The 15,418-nt window shown below is 49.7% G+C and overlaps 5 protein-coding genes across 5 annotated transcripts; 3 read left to right on the forward strand and 2 right to left on the reverse strand.

The window, feature by feature from the left end:
• Positions 1 to 1,352: 1,352 nt before the first annotated feature.
• Positions 1,353 to 3,285, forward strand: FPRO_14544 (uncharacterized protein; the record flags this gene model as incomplete). The annotated part of the gene is made up of 3 exons (XM_031219583.1): positions 1,353 to 1,431; positions 1,491 to 2,951; positions 3,002 to 3,285. The coding sequence occupies 3 exons, from the start codon at positions 1,353 to 1,355 to the stop codon at positions 3,283 to 3,285; spliced, it is 1,824 nt and encodes a 607-aa protein (XP_031085326.1).
• Positions 3,286 to 4,401: 1,116 nt separating this feature from the next.
• Positions 4,402 to 5,774, reverse strand: FPRO_14545 (uncharacterized protein; the record flags this gene model as incomplete). Its single annotated transcript, XM_031219584.1, has 2 exons — positions 4,402 to 5,190; positions 5,244 to 5,774. The coding sequence occupies 2 exons, from the start codon at positions 5,772 to 5,774 to the stop codon at positions 4,402 to 4,404; spliced, it is 1,320 nt and encodes a 439-aa protein (XP_031085327.1).
• Positions 5,775 to 8,060: 2,286 nt separating this feature from the next.
• Positions 8,061 to 10,610, forward strand: FPRO_14546 (uncharacterized protein; the record flags this gene model as incomplete). The annotated part of the gene is made up of 3 exons (XM_031219585.1): positions 8,061 to 9,422; positions 9,467 to 9,640; positions 9,900 to 10,610. 3 exons carry the CDS (start codon positions 8,061 to 8,063, stop codon positions 10,608 to 10,610), a joined length of 2,247 nt encoding a protein of 748 aa, XP_031085328.1.
• Positions 10,611 to 11,719: 1,109 nt separating this feature from the next.
• On the forward strand, positions 11,720 to 13,301 carry FPRO_14547 (uncharacterized protein; the record flags this gene model as incomplete). The annotated part of the gene is made up of 2 exons (XM_031219586.1): positions 11,720 to 12,391; positions 12,441 to 13,301. 2 exons carry the CDS (start codon positions 11,720 to 11,722, stop codon positions 13,299 to 13,301), a joined length of 1,533 nt encoding a protein of 510 aa, XP_031085329.1.
• Positions 13,302 to 13,644: 343 nt separating this feature from the next.
• FPRO_14548 (uncharacterized protein) lies at positions 13,645 to 15,418 on the reverse strand (the record flags this gene model as incomplete). Its single annotated transcript, XM_031219587.1, has 2 exons — positions 13,645 to 14,870; positions 14,920 to 15,418. The coding sequence occupies 2 exons, from the start codon at positions 15,416 to 15,418 to the stop codon at positions 13,645 to 13,647; spliced, it is 1,725 nt and encodes a 574-aa protein (XP_031085330.1).

Below are 15,418 nucleotides of genomic sequence, written 5' to 3' on the forward strand. Positions count from 1 at the left end.
CCCAAAAAATGATAAATAATCCCTGCCGTTAAAAAAAAGTGGCCAGCAAAAGGCCCCAATAAACAGAGGTAGTGCGTGTTAGTGTCCGGGGTGCAATCTATCCAGTGAGATCTCTCCATTTCCCCATGTGGCCGTTTCAAATGGCTCTGCACGTTTCGCGCGGGGAGATGGGGGGGCTCAACGGGGGAGAAGGTCTAGATTTGGTAAAAGGGAACAGGACCTGGCGATTGAGACTGCGATCTAACCAGGAAGAGAGACCGAACGGTGGAGTATGTTCGGGCGAGGGCTAGATTTTACAGTTCAATCGCTGCGACGACCTGTAAATTTACTTGCTGAGAATACGGTGCAGTTTGCCAAGACTCTTAAGCCGAGACGATGGATTCGAGCACTGGAAATCGGAGGATGTCCGTGTTACGAGCAGTAATGGTGATACAAATTACAGCGGGTAAAAGGCTGTATTCTTTTTTTTTAATCTTGTTATTTTGCTTGGATTGAGGGAGATTTGTTATGTCTTAAGACCCCAAACGCATATGCACGTGCGCATCCCTCATCTTCAATGCAACAGCAATAAGCATACTTTTGTGCTTGCGAATAAACTTACTTTCAAGCATTTCCACAACTCTAAAAATCTCTGCAGGGTTTTCCTCTTCTAGATACCCACGATTCGAAAAGAGAGCACGCGACTCGCCCAGAAATCAGCTTCTAGCCAAGCAGTGTCACCGATCGCTTGGCCATCTCTTGTCCCGCAGTTTGTGGCGTAGCCCCCCATGCTTTTCGGCCCTCAGAATTCTGACCAATGGAAGCGCAGAATTGGAGCTGTAGATCTCGCACGTGGGGTGTTGGAGAGAGGTGATAGGGTTGATATGCTTAATTCTCTAGTGCCCTTGAATAAACTCCACCCCAACTCTTGTTCGGCTGCGGATCCAAATGCGGCAAACACGCACGATGGGTGTGAAAGGCGTGAAGCCACCGTGTAATCGGTAGCCATATCGTCTCACCGAGGAGCTACACACAACACAACACGCAGTGCGTGGTTCCCAGCTTCTGGACCTGGGTGGGGGTGTACGCACGGAACTACTGTAAGCTTAGGGACCTTTGAGTTTTTAGCCTCTTTGGCAGGGGGAGCTCCAAACGACCCATGGATACCTAACTTTTTTTAATGTTTCGGTGGTACTGCAGAATTCCTTTAAAGTCTCCCCTCCAGGACCCCGAACTCAGATCTTGTCTTTCCTTGCTCGAGCATCCCTTCATCCATCCCCCTCTCCGACTTCACTAAAGAAGCAAGCTTCATACAGCTTAGCTACCCTTCTTTTTTACTCCCTTCTTTTACACAACAGCCAGGATCCGTCACAATGGTTCTCGAGGCTTATACTTACGTCTTTGCCATTGGCAGTTGCTTCGCTCTGCTTGAGGCCTACAACAACGGTGCCAGTATGTAGCCCCTCATCTTCACATGACATTTCATGGGATATTGACAATTCTCTTCACAGACGATGTCGCCAACGCTTGGGCTACCAGTGTCTCATCGCGCTCCGTCACATACCGAGGAGCCATGGTGCTCTGCTGTATCTTCGAACTCCTCGGCGCCCTAGCAGTCGGTGCCCGAACCGCCTCGACAATCAAGAACGGCATCATCCCCATGGAGTCGTTCCGCGACAACGCCGGTGTCCAGCTCCTCGCCTTCGCCTGTGCCTCGGCTGGTGCTTCCATCTGGGTTATGTGGTGCACCAAGCACAACGCCCACGTCTCCTCCACATACTCGCTTATCTCGTCGCTCGCTGGTGTCGGTATCGCTACTGTTGGTGCTAGCAAGGTCGAGTGGGGCTGGAACGGTGGTCAGGGTCTCGGTGCTATCTTTGCTGGTCTCGGTATGGCTCCTGCTATCGCTGGTTGCTTTGCTGCCATCATCTTCTCCCTCGTCAAGTTCGTTGTCCACGTCCGAAAGAACCCTGTTCCTTGGGCTGTCTGGACCTCTCCCTTCTTCTTCCTCATCGCCGGTACCATCTGCACTCTCTCCATCGTCTACAAGGGATCTCCCCGTCTTGGACTCGCTGAGAAGCCTGCTTGGTACATCGCCTCCGTCACTCTCGGTGTCGGATTTGGTCTCTTCTTCCTCTCTGCCATCTTCTTCGTGCCTTTCGTCCACGCCGTCGTCATCAAGAAGGACTACACTCTCCGCTGGTGGGATGCCGTCCAGGGCCCTCTCCTGTTCAAGCGCCCCGCTCCTCCTGATGCTGAGAACGCCCGCGTTCCCAACTACGCCGTCATTCAGCACGGTCCCGAGGAAGATGACGTCTCCGTCTCCCAAGAGTCTGAGGACCCCAGCCCCAAGAAGATCAGCGACGATGAGATTACCCCCGCCGCTGCCCCCAGCTCCGAGGTCAACGAGAAGCAGCACCTTAACCTTTCCGAGTCTACCCAGGAGGACTACCAAAGGATGCTCAAGAAGGCTGAGGAGAAGCACCACGCCAACCTCCGCAAGGGCAAGGGACCTCTCGGCTGGGCCATGCGCACTCTCCACGCCAACCCCATCGGTGCCGGTTCCATCCACGAGACTCACAACCTGATTGCCCTCGTCAAGCGCATCCCCGCTCAGATCGTCGTCGCTCTTCTCTACGGTGCTCACTACGACATCCACACTGCTCAGATGGGTATTGAGGCTACTCCCGAGGGTCGCCGTATGGCCCGTGTCTACGAGCACGCTCCCAAGTACCCCAACGAGGTTGAGTACCTGTACTCTTTCGTCCAGGTCATCACTGCCTGCACTGCTTCTTTCGCTCACGGTGCCAACGATGTCGGTAACGCTGTCGGTGTCTGGGCTGGTATGTACGCTGCTTGGCACTCTGGCAAGCCCGCCGAGAAGAAGGCCGAGGTTCCTCTCTGGCAGATTGGTATTGTCGCTGCCACCATTTGCATCGGTTTCATCACCTACGGTTACAATATCATGAAGGGTAAGTCTCAATCATATCGTCTCTTTTGAACAACTACTAACTCTCACTAGTTATGGGTAACAAGATCACCTACCACTCTCCCAGCCGTGGTTCCTCCATGGAGATGGGTGCTGCCATCACCGTCCTCGTCTTCTCTCAGTACAAGCTCCCTGTCTCCACCTCCATGTGTATCACTGGTGCCACCGTCGGTGTCGGTCTCTGCAACGGCAGCCTCAAGGCCGTCAACTGGAAGCGAGTTTTCCTCCTCGTTTTCTCCTGGATCATGACCATCCCCATCGCTGGTCTTATCGGTGGATGTCTCATGGGTCTCGCCCTCAACGCCCCTCACTTCTAAACATCTTACTCACGATTTTTGATACCTTTGAGGGCTTGACGCTCTATCGTTCTTTTTGATTACATGCAACAATCATTTGGGGATTGGGATGAAAATAGAGGATCGGACTGCATAGAATACCGATGTCAAAGCTGTTTATAGTACTTTATACCATTAATTGACGGAGAATACTCTCTTTTACATTACTTCTTTCGCTCTCTGATCAGTGACTCCTGTGATTAGTCTAAGCTTTGACCTGTACTTAGAAGACCTCTAGTTCTTTGTCGTACTGATGACTCAAAAGCAAATACTAATTTCCGCTGCCTTGTTCTCTTGCGTCAGAAGACTGGCAAAGTCAGCCACTTACAAAACGACTGTTTATACATCGCCATGGTCACGCGACCAAACATGGCAATACGAGATGAAACAACTGTCAACATCTTGGGCTACGTCGTCCAAGCCCTGTAATTGGTGACTCTTGGCAGGAACCGCGGCGTAAGCCGAGATCTTGGCAAGCCTTTGACATCTTGGCGTGCTGATGGCGTTTTCTGTACACCCTCACTCACCTCAGTACCTTGGCAACATCTTGGCGCATGGACTCATCTTCGGTAGAGTCGTATCATAATCAGCCGTCGAAGCTTCTATGAGTTCTTCCATGAAGAGGCTCGTGACGAGTCCCTACAGTCGCATCATGCGTAGTGTAATCTGGCCGATAACCAGGCACTGAGCCAATGGTCAATTGAGTACTGTAAGTGCAATGTCGCATGAGGCGGAAATTGTGTAAAAGTTACTTTCTTGTCCGTGTCACTGGCGGATATTACATTCATGCGAGCGGAACAATTCAAGTCCGTCGAGTCTCACGTGATGACCATAAGGCTATCAACACGAATTGGTGCAACGCAAAGCTGGTCTGAATGTATCAAGAAGAATTACTATTGCAATTGCAAAGAAAATCCTAACCCTATAGACCGCAGTCATCCCATAGCAAAGAAAGTCACTAGGGGGGAAGTAATTATTTTAACGGCTTTGTATTAACATATGATTATTACTTCTACCTATGCTAAGAATGAAGGCATTAGTGTATTATAGCAAACCAAAACAGAAACCAGAACGCCTATATCAAGCTTTTTGAACCGTCTATTGGCACCACATCTGCACAGGAACAGAGACCTCGTCCAAGACATCAAAGTCCATGCCCCACTGCTTGAAGCTGACAACGATCATGTCAAAGCTCTCAAGCTCCTCCTTGGTCCAGTCCTCATCAGCCAATCGAGGAATCTCGGGGACAGCGGTCTGCTTCACCAGAGAGTCGGCGAAGGTGACATCCGTGGAAAGCTTCTGAAGCTCCTTGGCCAGCTGAAGACCAGGAGAGTTGACGAGATGGTCCTGTCCGGCCTTGAAGCCCATGCCGACAACGAGGATTCGCTTGCTGAGATCAATACCAGAGTCACGACGCTTGGTCTTGCTGGTACCACGGAGCTCATCCACAATCTTCTGAGCCTGGGTTGCAGGGCGCTTGTTCATCTTGTCGGCGCAGGCCTCGAGGAGGGGGAACTCGCAGTTGGAGAGGAGGTAGTAGGGGTTAACAGGGATGCAGTGACCACCAACTCCGAGGCTAGGAGTATAGGGCATGTAACCGAAGGGCTTGGTGGCAGCAGCACGAGACACCTCGAAGGCGTCAATGCCAAGACCCTTGCAAGCGTCGGCCATCTCGTTGGCATAGGCGATGCACATCATGCGCTGGCAGTTCTCGTAGAGCTTGCACATCTCAGCAACTTCAGGCTTGGAGACAGGGACAATGCTGTCAAAGACGCGGCCATAGAGACGGACAACGGCGTCGAGAGATCCAGGGATGACATCATCGAGGCCAGAAACGACCTTGGGGATGGATCGCATGGGAGGCTCAACTCGGCCGGGATCAATGCGCTAGTACTTGTTAGTATAAGTCATGGTACGATAGTGTAGATGGCTCGGCTTACCTCGGGAGACATTCCAGCGAAGAGACCCTTGGCCTTAGCAATGGGACCAAGAAGTTCGCGAGTGAGACCGACAGAGACGGAGCTCTCAATGACAACAGTGCAGCCAGGACGAGCCCACTGCTCAACACGACGAAGAGCAGAGCGAAGATACGACAGGTCAATGGTGCGGTCAGAGCGAAGAAGGGTAGGAACAGAGATGAGGAAGTGGGTAGCCTTGCCAAGATCAGACTCGTTTGAAGTGAAAGAGACGTTGGGTCGAGCGCTGAACTCTCCTCTAAGGAACTCAAGACGATCTTCAGAGATGTCAAAGCCCATGATCTCATACTTGGAGGAGAAAGAGTCAACAAGACCAGTACCAACGAAGCCAACGCCGATCACTGCGACAAGAGGAGTAGCCTCAGTGGGTGCCATGAAGGGCTTGGCGGGTGAAGTCTTGGCTGCATGGTTTTGCTTGGCCTTGGTCTTGGTCTGTTGGGGGAGAACCTTGCTGCGAGGAGCAGGTCTCTGGACAAGAGTGGCAACGATAGGCATTGTTGATGTAAGAGTGTGTGGATAGTGACAGAAGATGTGATGATGGGAGGGTGAGACAAGGAGGGGAGTGAAGAGTGTGTTAAAGTACTCTGAAGAGATGATTGTGCTGATGAGATGAGTGATGAGAAGTGAATTAGGCTGCTGGAAGCTGAGTTCTTATAGACTGTTAGTTGATACTGAAAACGCTTCTTGATCGAAGTTTTCGCTCCATCATCTCCATACTCAACCAAAAGCAGAAACTTTGAACAGTTTTTCGATGAGAGCTATGAGTAACCAGTCTAGATTCGACAGCATTAGGAATAGCTCAACGGACTATCTGTCGGCTCAAGTCTCCTAGTCCAAGATGTTGCAACCCTCCCTCTCACGATCTCGCCCCGAGAAGACGCAAAACCCGTACGAATGGGGCAAGGCGCCCAGGCTTCTTCGATCGATATGAACGAACTGCACAGCACAGACATAGCGGCGGCTCCCGCAGCCACTGTGTGGGTTAAGCACCATCACGGCCGGAGCAAAAGAAAGTGGCGATTAGTCCCGGCCGGCAACAAGTGCTAGTGGTCCCTAGTGCGCAAGCGAGGAATGCAGCGCCAAGCAGAAATCCAATCCTATTACATGCCTATGACAGTGGCAATAGCATTCCGGCACATTATGATATGTTACAGTTGATTTTAGAGTGCACGCGATGCACACGCGATCGACCTTGTGCTGGGGCATAGGTTGGATCGATCGGGGGGCACCATGTCTTGGAGATCCAGTGCACAGACTCGCGCGCGAGCTAATGCCAGATCAATTTCTGTTTATTTCAGTTTTAATTGAGGCAAATCAGGGAAATAACAGGGCCATGCCATAAACAAGTGAGGGGTTGTATAGCAGTGACATTCGGGTCATGGGAGTGACATTCTTGCCTGGGCCTCTATTTCCGATTCCCCATCCTTGCGCTGCATGTGGACCCAGGCCCTGAGATAACTCTAATTCGAACCCTTTTACAAAGCCTGCCAAGGTAGATCACTACTTTAACAAAGGCCCGACCTTGGACCTAAACAAAAAACAGACCGTTCTCATCGTTTCCCCCTCCATATGGCGCAATTAGGGTACGCCACTTATCACATACCTGCCTAAACTTGACCTGTCACATAGGCCCCAGCACTTTTTCAACGTGCAGGCTGCAGATGCAGGTGCAGAACGTGAGAAACGGGGATCGGCGCCTTTGTTCCTGGGACAAGGCAGTTGTTTTCGGTAGGTCTTGACTATGTGATCGTCAGGTCTGTCGTACGATGGAGGGTTCAGTTCTTCATGCCATGTGGTAGCGAAGTGTTCTAGAGTTGATTCAGAGTTTAAGAGAATGCTGCCAAGCAAGACATGTCAGATTATCTTTGAACAGAAAGGGTCTTTAACCCGGGAAGGGGTCCTCGAGGAACCTCTCGATTGCATGGATGCAGACTTTTCATGACTATTGTACATAATTGGAAATACTGTAGAAAGCTCGTTTAGTTACGTGAACGAGATTTTCTCCGAGTCTCATCGGTTAAACATATCCCGCCATTGACGTAGGTAAAGCCGTTCGCTATCAAATACCCCACGGCACGAATCAGGACTAAACTAGGCCATCTCTAGCTAACAAAAACGCCATGTCTTTCACCCTGTCTCTGAAATTCTGCGAGGCGTTGCGGTGTGGCACACGGGGAACACGGGGCACACGGGACAAAACGCCCTTTCCGGATATCTGAGGAATGTCAGTCTAAACAGCACACTCCACCCATTTAACCACCCATGATGAAAGGAGCAATGATCAACGAAACCATATTCATCTCGACGTTGATGGAATTGTTCCTGGGCGTTGCTACCTTCAGTATTGATCTGCTTTCAGGCTTTTAGGCAGAAGGAAAAACCTAAGACTTTGGAAGAGGGTGTCAAAATTAACTAGTCTAAAGACCCGCCAAGATATACTAAGCTTTCCTAGATCATTTCGTCATTCATGATAGAGATTTTGCATTTTTCTTTTTGCCTCCCCTTACTCTCTCATATCCTTTCAATGACAAACGTGTGGGATGCATGGGGTGGCCGACGTGGTCGAAAACGGCCCAGGGAACTGGAATTCGACAGGGGCGAAGCCAGGATTTCAATGCTGCCAAGACCCTTTCCCTGCTGTCATGATGGGGGGACCCTGCTTGGATGATCTTTTTGCCTCAAGTGAGCTGTTGATTTGAAGGACATGTCTTGAATTCCTCCCCCAGTTCCTCCTTTCTCTCGTTCAGTCCCCTTTTTTACGCCTTTTTTCTTATCAAAAACATGGCTTCTCTAAGTACACGGCCGAGAAGTGCCATGTGCTCCTTCGAGGCCAAGAAGGCTTACTTTGATAAACAGTTTGTCAATGAAACCCTACATGCTCCTGACCGTCCTCCTATGCGGTATATGAGATCATGGCACAACACTTCCTTCTCTTCTACAGCAGAGACTGTTGTTGGTGATGATGATCATGTTCACCATCACAAGAAAGATGCCCCGTTCTTTACTCTCAATGTCATCTCAGAGCAACCCTCTACACCACCTGAAGAGCCCAAGATCCAACAAGACCCTTTCTTCTCCCCTCCCACAGAAAACCCCTTCAAGCTCAAAGTCTCTCCATCAAAGGACTCTTTCTTCTCTACCACCAGTGAAGAGAGTATCTGCCCTCTTGAGACAGACCCTGAAATCCCTAGCCCTGCCACCTCTCTCCCCCCAAAGATCGTCTCATCGAAATTCGTTGCACCGGCGCCAGTGCATGCAAATGACAGCATTGAGACATGCGGTTATCCCAAGATCGACGACCCTGTCGATCCTGCGAGGATCCTATCGAAAAGGGATCTGCGCAACCAGAGAGTCGCCTTCATGGGAATCATCGTCATTATCAACATCTGCATGGCGATCACTGCCTTCCTTGGTAGGAAGAGCAAGTTGATCTTCATCGTCATCTTGTTCGTCAAGAGCAAGGATTTCTTATCTGCGATCCTGTCACCCACTGGGATGATGTATCGTGCTATCCATGACAAGTTGTACCCACCAAAGCCTGTCAGCCGAAAATGGATCTTGTCTCTCATCCCTGCCTACTCCGAGAGTGAGGAGCAGATCGTCAAGACTATCTTCTCTCTTCGAGATAATGGTGTTGAGCCTCACAAGCAAGTCATGGTCGTCATCCTCGATGGCAAGCCTCGAGATGTTCGATCACACATGACGAGAATGGTCCGCGAGTTCCAACGCCCTTACGTCTCCCTCAAATGGAAGAAGGGTGTTTTGAACGTCCTCGCCGGTTTTATGGAAGATGTCCCTGTCATTGTCATCGAAAAGGTCAAGAACGCTGGCAAGAAGGATTCCCTCATCCTCTGCCACGACCTCTTTAACTTTCCTCGTGAGAATTCTCCTCTGTACACAAAGCTTCTACGAAAGGAGATGTGGGACGAGATTCTCCCTGAGTTGACCAAGGGCGAGGACTTCAAGGGCTTTGATATGGTTTTCTGCACTGATGCCGACTCTACTATCTACAAGGGCGCTGTCGCTCTTCTGGCCAATGCTCTTGCTCGTGATGACAAGGCCATTGCTGCTTGTGGACTTGTCCTGGTTGAGCTTGAACCTGGATATGAATGGTCTTTTTGGAATCTTTATCAACAGTTTCAGGTATGTCCACCTATTCATCTACAACTCTGTCTAACATTCTTCAGTACACGTTTGGACAGTATGTCAGACGGCGAGCCGAAGGGTTCATTGGAAAAGTCACTTGTTTACCTGGTTGCATCACCATGATCGCAGTGAGACCAGAAATGGCCGGAGCTATTCGGAAATACGCCGAACCTGTTACCGGTGAACTAGTCATTAACCACCAAGTTCAATACCTTGTAAGTGGACTGCAACCCCCCCCCCCCCCAAATTCTCCTAGCCCTCCCTCAGGGGGCAAGAAAACAGGAAACCTTACTTCAGGGTGTCAAAATAAACTTAGCAAAGGTTATCCTAAGCTTAGGCTATATTACCTAAATCTTTTTGTCATTTAGGATTGAGGCCCCTGAGTTTTCTTTCCTCCCCTAGCCCCGCCCCCCAAAAAATTCTTTGCCTCCCACTTCCCGTAGTCTCCCCACAAGGCTAACTTAAATTCTCTAGGGCACTGACAGGCGACTAACTTACTCAATGCTGTCTCAGGGCGAACATCTACGCACCCTGTTCGTCCCTGATGCCGTCAGCGAAACAGTTGCTCCCCAGTCACTGTTCCACTACCTAAGCCAAAGACGTCGATGGGGCTCCAATGCCTACTTCAACAATTACTTCTATTTGGCTGGCGAAAAGATGATCACCATGACTCGCATTGCTGCCTCTGTTGAAGTCATCCGTCTGAGCTTGGTATACTACCGCATTCTCAACACTGCCTTGTTCATCGCAAGCTGTGTTCGTCATGTCTCTGCTATCAAGCTTGTACCTATGTTGGTGGTTGGCCAATTGCCCTCTCTCTGGTTCCTCTGTTCAATCCTCCTTGAACCCGAGCTACGAAAACGAGGGCACAAACTTGCGATTGGATACTTGATCAACAAGTGTGTATCACCAGTCATGAGTGTCATCATCTTCACCAAGGTTGCCACCAATCTGGGAAGTCAAGTCTGGGGTGTGTCTGGAGTCACGGCATCTTCTGGCCCCGTTCCTCCTCAAGTGGAGATAACGGATGAAGAGGCGAAACTGTTTGAAGTTGAAGCTGATGATTTATCTGCGGCCGAAAAGGGAGAAGCGCCTTTGTTGTTGAAAAGTTTGCTAGATGATGAGGCAATAGCCAAGCCAGAGCGTTGTCGCCTCAAGGACGAGCGAGGAGATGTAGAATGCTAGTCCTCGGGGAGCAAGAAAACACCAGACATTAATGTAGGGTGTCAAAATAAACTCAGTAAAATATATCCTGAACTTAGTAAAGATATCCTAAATATATGTGAATTTACCTAAGTCTTTTTGTCATTTAGGATCAAGGTCCTGAGTTTTCTTTCCCCCCCTCGCTAGTGTATAGATTACTAGCTATAGACCACTAGACCCAAATGTTAATTAGCATAATATTTAATGGCATCATGAATTTACCAGACTCAATCGGTCATGATAGTGCTTGATGCAACCGTTTTTCGCCTTCTGGGTATGTGTCATGACTCCATACAGTGTCTAATTAGGTAAGCCTCGGCAGAAGCTTGGACATCTTTCAATATTCTGAATACAGAAATCCAGTTCCCTTGGCAACCTTGCTAAAACCGTTGATTTACTTAACTCAATTCTAAGTGGTGTTCGGGGTCGCGTGGACTGAGTTCGCCGAGATCCCACGTTTGCGGTTTGCCGCGTGTCTCACTATCCCCGTTCCCCCATTACACAACGGTGATTGTCACTAACCGTTGGCTTACCATGAAGCAGGATTTTCCTTTTATCAAATCAACCTCCATATCAAGACACAGTGACATTACCGCTACAGCCCGTCCCGCGGTACAAAGGTCGCCTCCCGACGCCATGCATTCCAGTCACGACACTAACGCAGGACCAAGTGAGACCCCTCACATAAGTGTAAGAATATATCCGTAGTGTCTGATCTGCTTGAATTCCGATGGCGATTCAGTTAAATAAACTCAATCGGTATCTGCGCCAGATAGATCTCGCCGATATACCACATCTAGCATCTTATTTCTTTCACACTTTTGGGCAGCATAAACAGTGATCCAATAACTATCAATAATGACGCAACTTATGATATACTTTTTCCAAGGGGAGACTAACCAACCAGTGATGACGATTATGCTTGACTGTTAAAGTTAATCAGTGGGTTCTAGATGTCACTTTTCATTCCAGCCACACTTTGCCGAATGCTGCCCCATGCCTTTCACAGTTTATATAACCCCTCGCTCCGACATAAGTAGCAGCGCTGCTACTCCCCCACCTGAATTATTACCCTTTTTGGAATTTACCCAATGCCTCTTCCTCGACAGTGTTTCTCTCGCTGGACCATTATCTCCGTCGTTGCCATTTTCATCATCGTCACCGTCACCGTTACGTGTGCTACCTACTTCACGCTGGCTAAGAAAAAGCACCATGCGTTTGATTGGACAACAGTCATGAGTTCTCGTGGGGATGTCATCCCTGACTTTAGCTTTGCTGGGTATCATAACTCTGCTATCATACTGCCCAACATCGCCGCCCCCAACATCACTGTGTCTTTTAATAATAGTGTCGATGTGAGGCCGGCGATACAAGCTGCTATTGATAGTATTGCTTCCTCAGGTGGTGGCTCTGTCATCCTGCCTGCTGGTAAATGGTCTATGACTGCAGGCCTGAACCTCTCCGGCAATGTTGTCGTCACCGGGTCTGCTGGTGGTAAGACCGTCCTGTCACTGAGTGAGAAACCGTCTGTACCTGTTTTCACGCTTGGTTCTAGCAATACTGTCAAGCCCAAATATGGGTTCAGGTCAAATATTACCAATGATTACGTTCCCATCGGCTCGTCCTCGGTTGAGGTCGTTAACAGCAGTGGTTTCGCGGTTGACCAGCTAGTCTATGTCTCTAGAATAGCCACAGAGTCTTGGATAGAGGCCAATGGCATGAGCAACCTGGTGCGAGACGGTGCATCCCAAACCTGGATACCGGTATGTAGTCCTCCTCGCTTGTAGCTGTGTATGTACTAATCTCATGTAGGAGAATAAAAGGTTCATGACGCCAAATCAGATAAGCGGTGTCTATGGCAACAATATCACCCTCAAGATACCCTTGACAGACAACATTGAGCTTGACTATCTGCAGCCAGAGCTCATTGTCTATACCCCTCCTGAATCCAACAGCGAGATGGGCATTCGGGACCTCTCCATAGAGGTACCTGACACTTGCTCTGGAGCCCCTCTCACTGATAAGACGTGCAACTCTGCTGCCGTTCGCTTCCCATCTTGGACAGTTGACAGCTGGGCTAGTGGTCTCACTCTCAAGGGCTTCAACAAGTTCTTCCAGATTGACCAGGACGCCTCTCGCATCACCATCCAGAACACTACCATGAACCGAGATAAAGATATCTCGGGGAGCGCTCTCCCTTTTGACATCATGATCCAAGGTTCACAAGTTCTTGTTCAAGACTGCGAGCAGGTTGGCATTTCGTCTGCGCGATGCTTCTCCGTCGCCACGGGATCACTAACACCTGGCCCGAATGCTGTTCTTCGTCACAAGACCCAGTCTGATTCTCAGACTATATATCCTCATCAGAGATGGGCTCAGGGTTTACTGGTAGAAGATACCTCGGTCGCGACGTATTTTGTGAACCGCAATATCAAGGGTACGGGGCAAGGTTGGTCCATCAATGGCGGTGTTGGCTGGAACATTGATGGATATTGTGAGTTTGAATCCCCGCCTACCGGCATCAATTGGTGCATTGGGTGCGGAGAAAACGGTAACGAACCAAAGGGCAATGCTACCTTGCTAGAGACGGGGAAACGGGTTGAACCACAGAGTCTGTTCCAGGCGCAACTACAGAATCGTGGCGTCAATCGGTATGATGGAGAGGAAAGCTAAAGTGATTATTTAGAGGTGATGGGTTCGGGGTCGGGATACGCACGCAGGCTAAAAAGGATGATTTCTATCGCTAAAGACAGACACACTTAGAGAGGTCAACATAATTTAGAGAGATCATAATTTAATTTGGTTAATACCTGTACAAGTTTAGAATACTTCAAGCAATTCGATTGCATGGCTTGGCATGACATTGAACTGTCGCTCGTCTCAGGGTTTAAGTGTCACTCAAAAGGAACAACAGCATAATTATTTGAAACGAGTTTTGTCATTAATAGTAACTATTTACTCTTGGTATCATCAACGTTAAATAAGCAGACCTATTCACCAATGTCATAGTAATCATCTAAGCATGAGAGACCTGGACCTGATCCTTGGGATCAGTCATGGCCTGCTCGACAAAGACCTTGTGCCAATGTCCAGTGAGGAGGAGGTGAGTAGTCTCCTTAACACCAGCCCAGTTCTCCCTAACAATATCCATGGTAGGTCTAGAGAAGACAACATCAATCTCTTCCAGAGTCTTGTTCTTGGTCTCGGGCATGAAGAAGATCTGGTAGATCTCACCAACGAACGCAATACCACCATAGAAGCCCAGAGCAAGGCCAGTCCTGCCCATGGCGTTTTGCATGGCAGTGAAGTTGTATGTGACGACGAAAGAGGCGAGGAAGAGAAGAGCATCAGATGTAGTCATTCCGTAACTTCGAAGGTAGGTTGGGTAGACCTCAGAGGGAACAACCCAGGTCAGACAAGCGTAGGAACCGAAGAAGCCCATGTAGATGATGAGGCCGGAGAGGTAAAGACCCTCAACAGTCTGAAGCTGAGTCTTGACATCGAACTGATAACTGACACCAATCAAGACCAGTCCGATAAAGAATCCAGGCAACATAGTGATAGCCCAGAAGCGTCGACCGAACCTCTCCATAAGGAAGATGGCGGGGATAGTACCGAGGAGAAGAGATCCACCACCAACAAGGGACATGTAGTTAGATTCCTTCTTGTCAAAGCCAATCTGGTTCATGAGAACAGACATGTAGTACATGATAGCATTGACACCAGTGAGCTGGCCAAGAAGAATCATGATGTTGGCGTAGACAAGAGCGCGACGAGCACGGGGCTCAGTAAAGAAGTCCATCCAAGGGAAGCGATGGTTCTTGGCACCTTCAGCGACAGCATTCTCCTCCGAAATGACAGAGGCACTCATGACGTAGAATTCCTCACGGGATTCGTGGTCCTCAATACCGCGAATGCGTTTCCAGACCTTGTAGGCATCGAGGTGGCGCTTCTGGTGGATGAGGAAACGGGGAGACTCGGGGAGGAAGAGCATGCCGAAGAACATGATGGTCGAGAAGAGGAGAGATGAACCGAGAATGTAGCGCCAGTTGCCGGGGACGTTGAGAAAGATGGCGCCTACAGCGTACCCAAGGACTTCACCCAGAGCGATGTTGAATTGGTACAGAGAGACGAGGTTACCACGGATTCGGCGCTCAACGGTCTCAGCGACGTAGACAGGGACTGTACCGCCTTCAAGACCGACTCCGAGACCGAGAATGACACGTGATGAGACAATCATACCTGATTAGTCAGCACGGTGAGGATAATGGCGCGGAGACAGACGACTTACCAAAGTTGATTGAACCAGCTTCCAAGGCAGCACCAATAGTGTAAAGAATAATAGAGATTATGATAGCGCCCTTTCGGCCAAAGTACTCGTTCGCAGGCGACAAAAGCAGCGCGCCACCAACAGCGCCAAGCGGCATGCCAGAGTTGACAAGACTGTTCTCATGCTCAGTGAGGCCAAGGTCGTCAGGCAGGAATAAATTCGCGCCGCTGATGAGAGACTGGTCAAGACCGGAGAGGAGACCGCCCATGGACGCGAAGGCTACCAGGAGCCAGGTGAAGTGCTTGGGGTTAGCGAACTGGACCTGGAAGAAGCCCTTCTTCAGACCGCCGGACTCATCGAGCTGGCGCTCCATGTCATCGATGAGCTCGTCGATCTCACGACCGCCATGACGAGCTACTTCAAGGGCTTCGAACTCTGCCTTTTCGTGGCCCATAGCTTTCTGGATCTCATCCTTCTCACGGTCGACCGTGGTGGTCGAGTTCTGACGGCTCTTGCCCAT

The sequence above is a fragment of the Fusarium proliferatum genome (assembly GCF_900067095.1).
Source record: "Fusarium proliferatum ET1 genome assembly, contig: FPRO_scaffold008, whole genome shotgun sequence".
Lineage (NCBI taxonomy): Eukaryota > Fungi > Ascomycota > Sordariomycetes > Hypocreales > Nectriaceae > Fusarium > Fusarium proliferatum.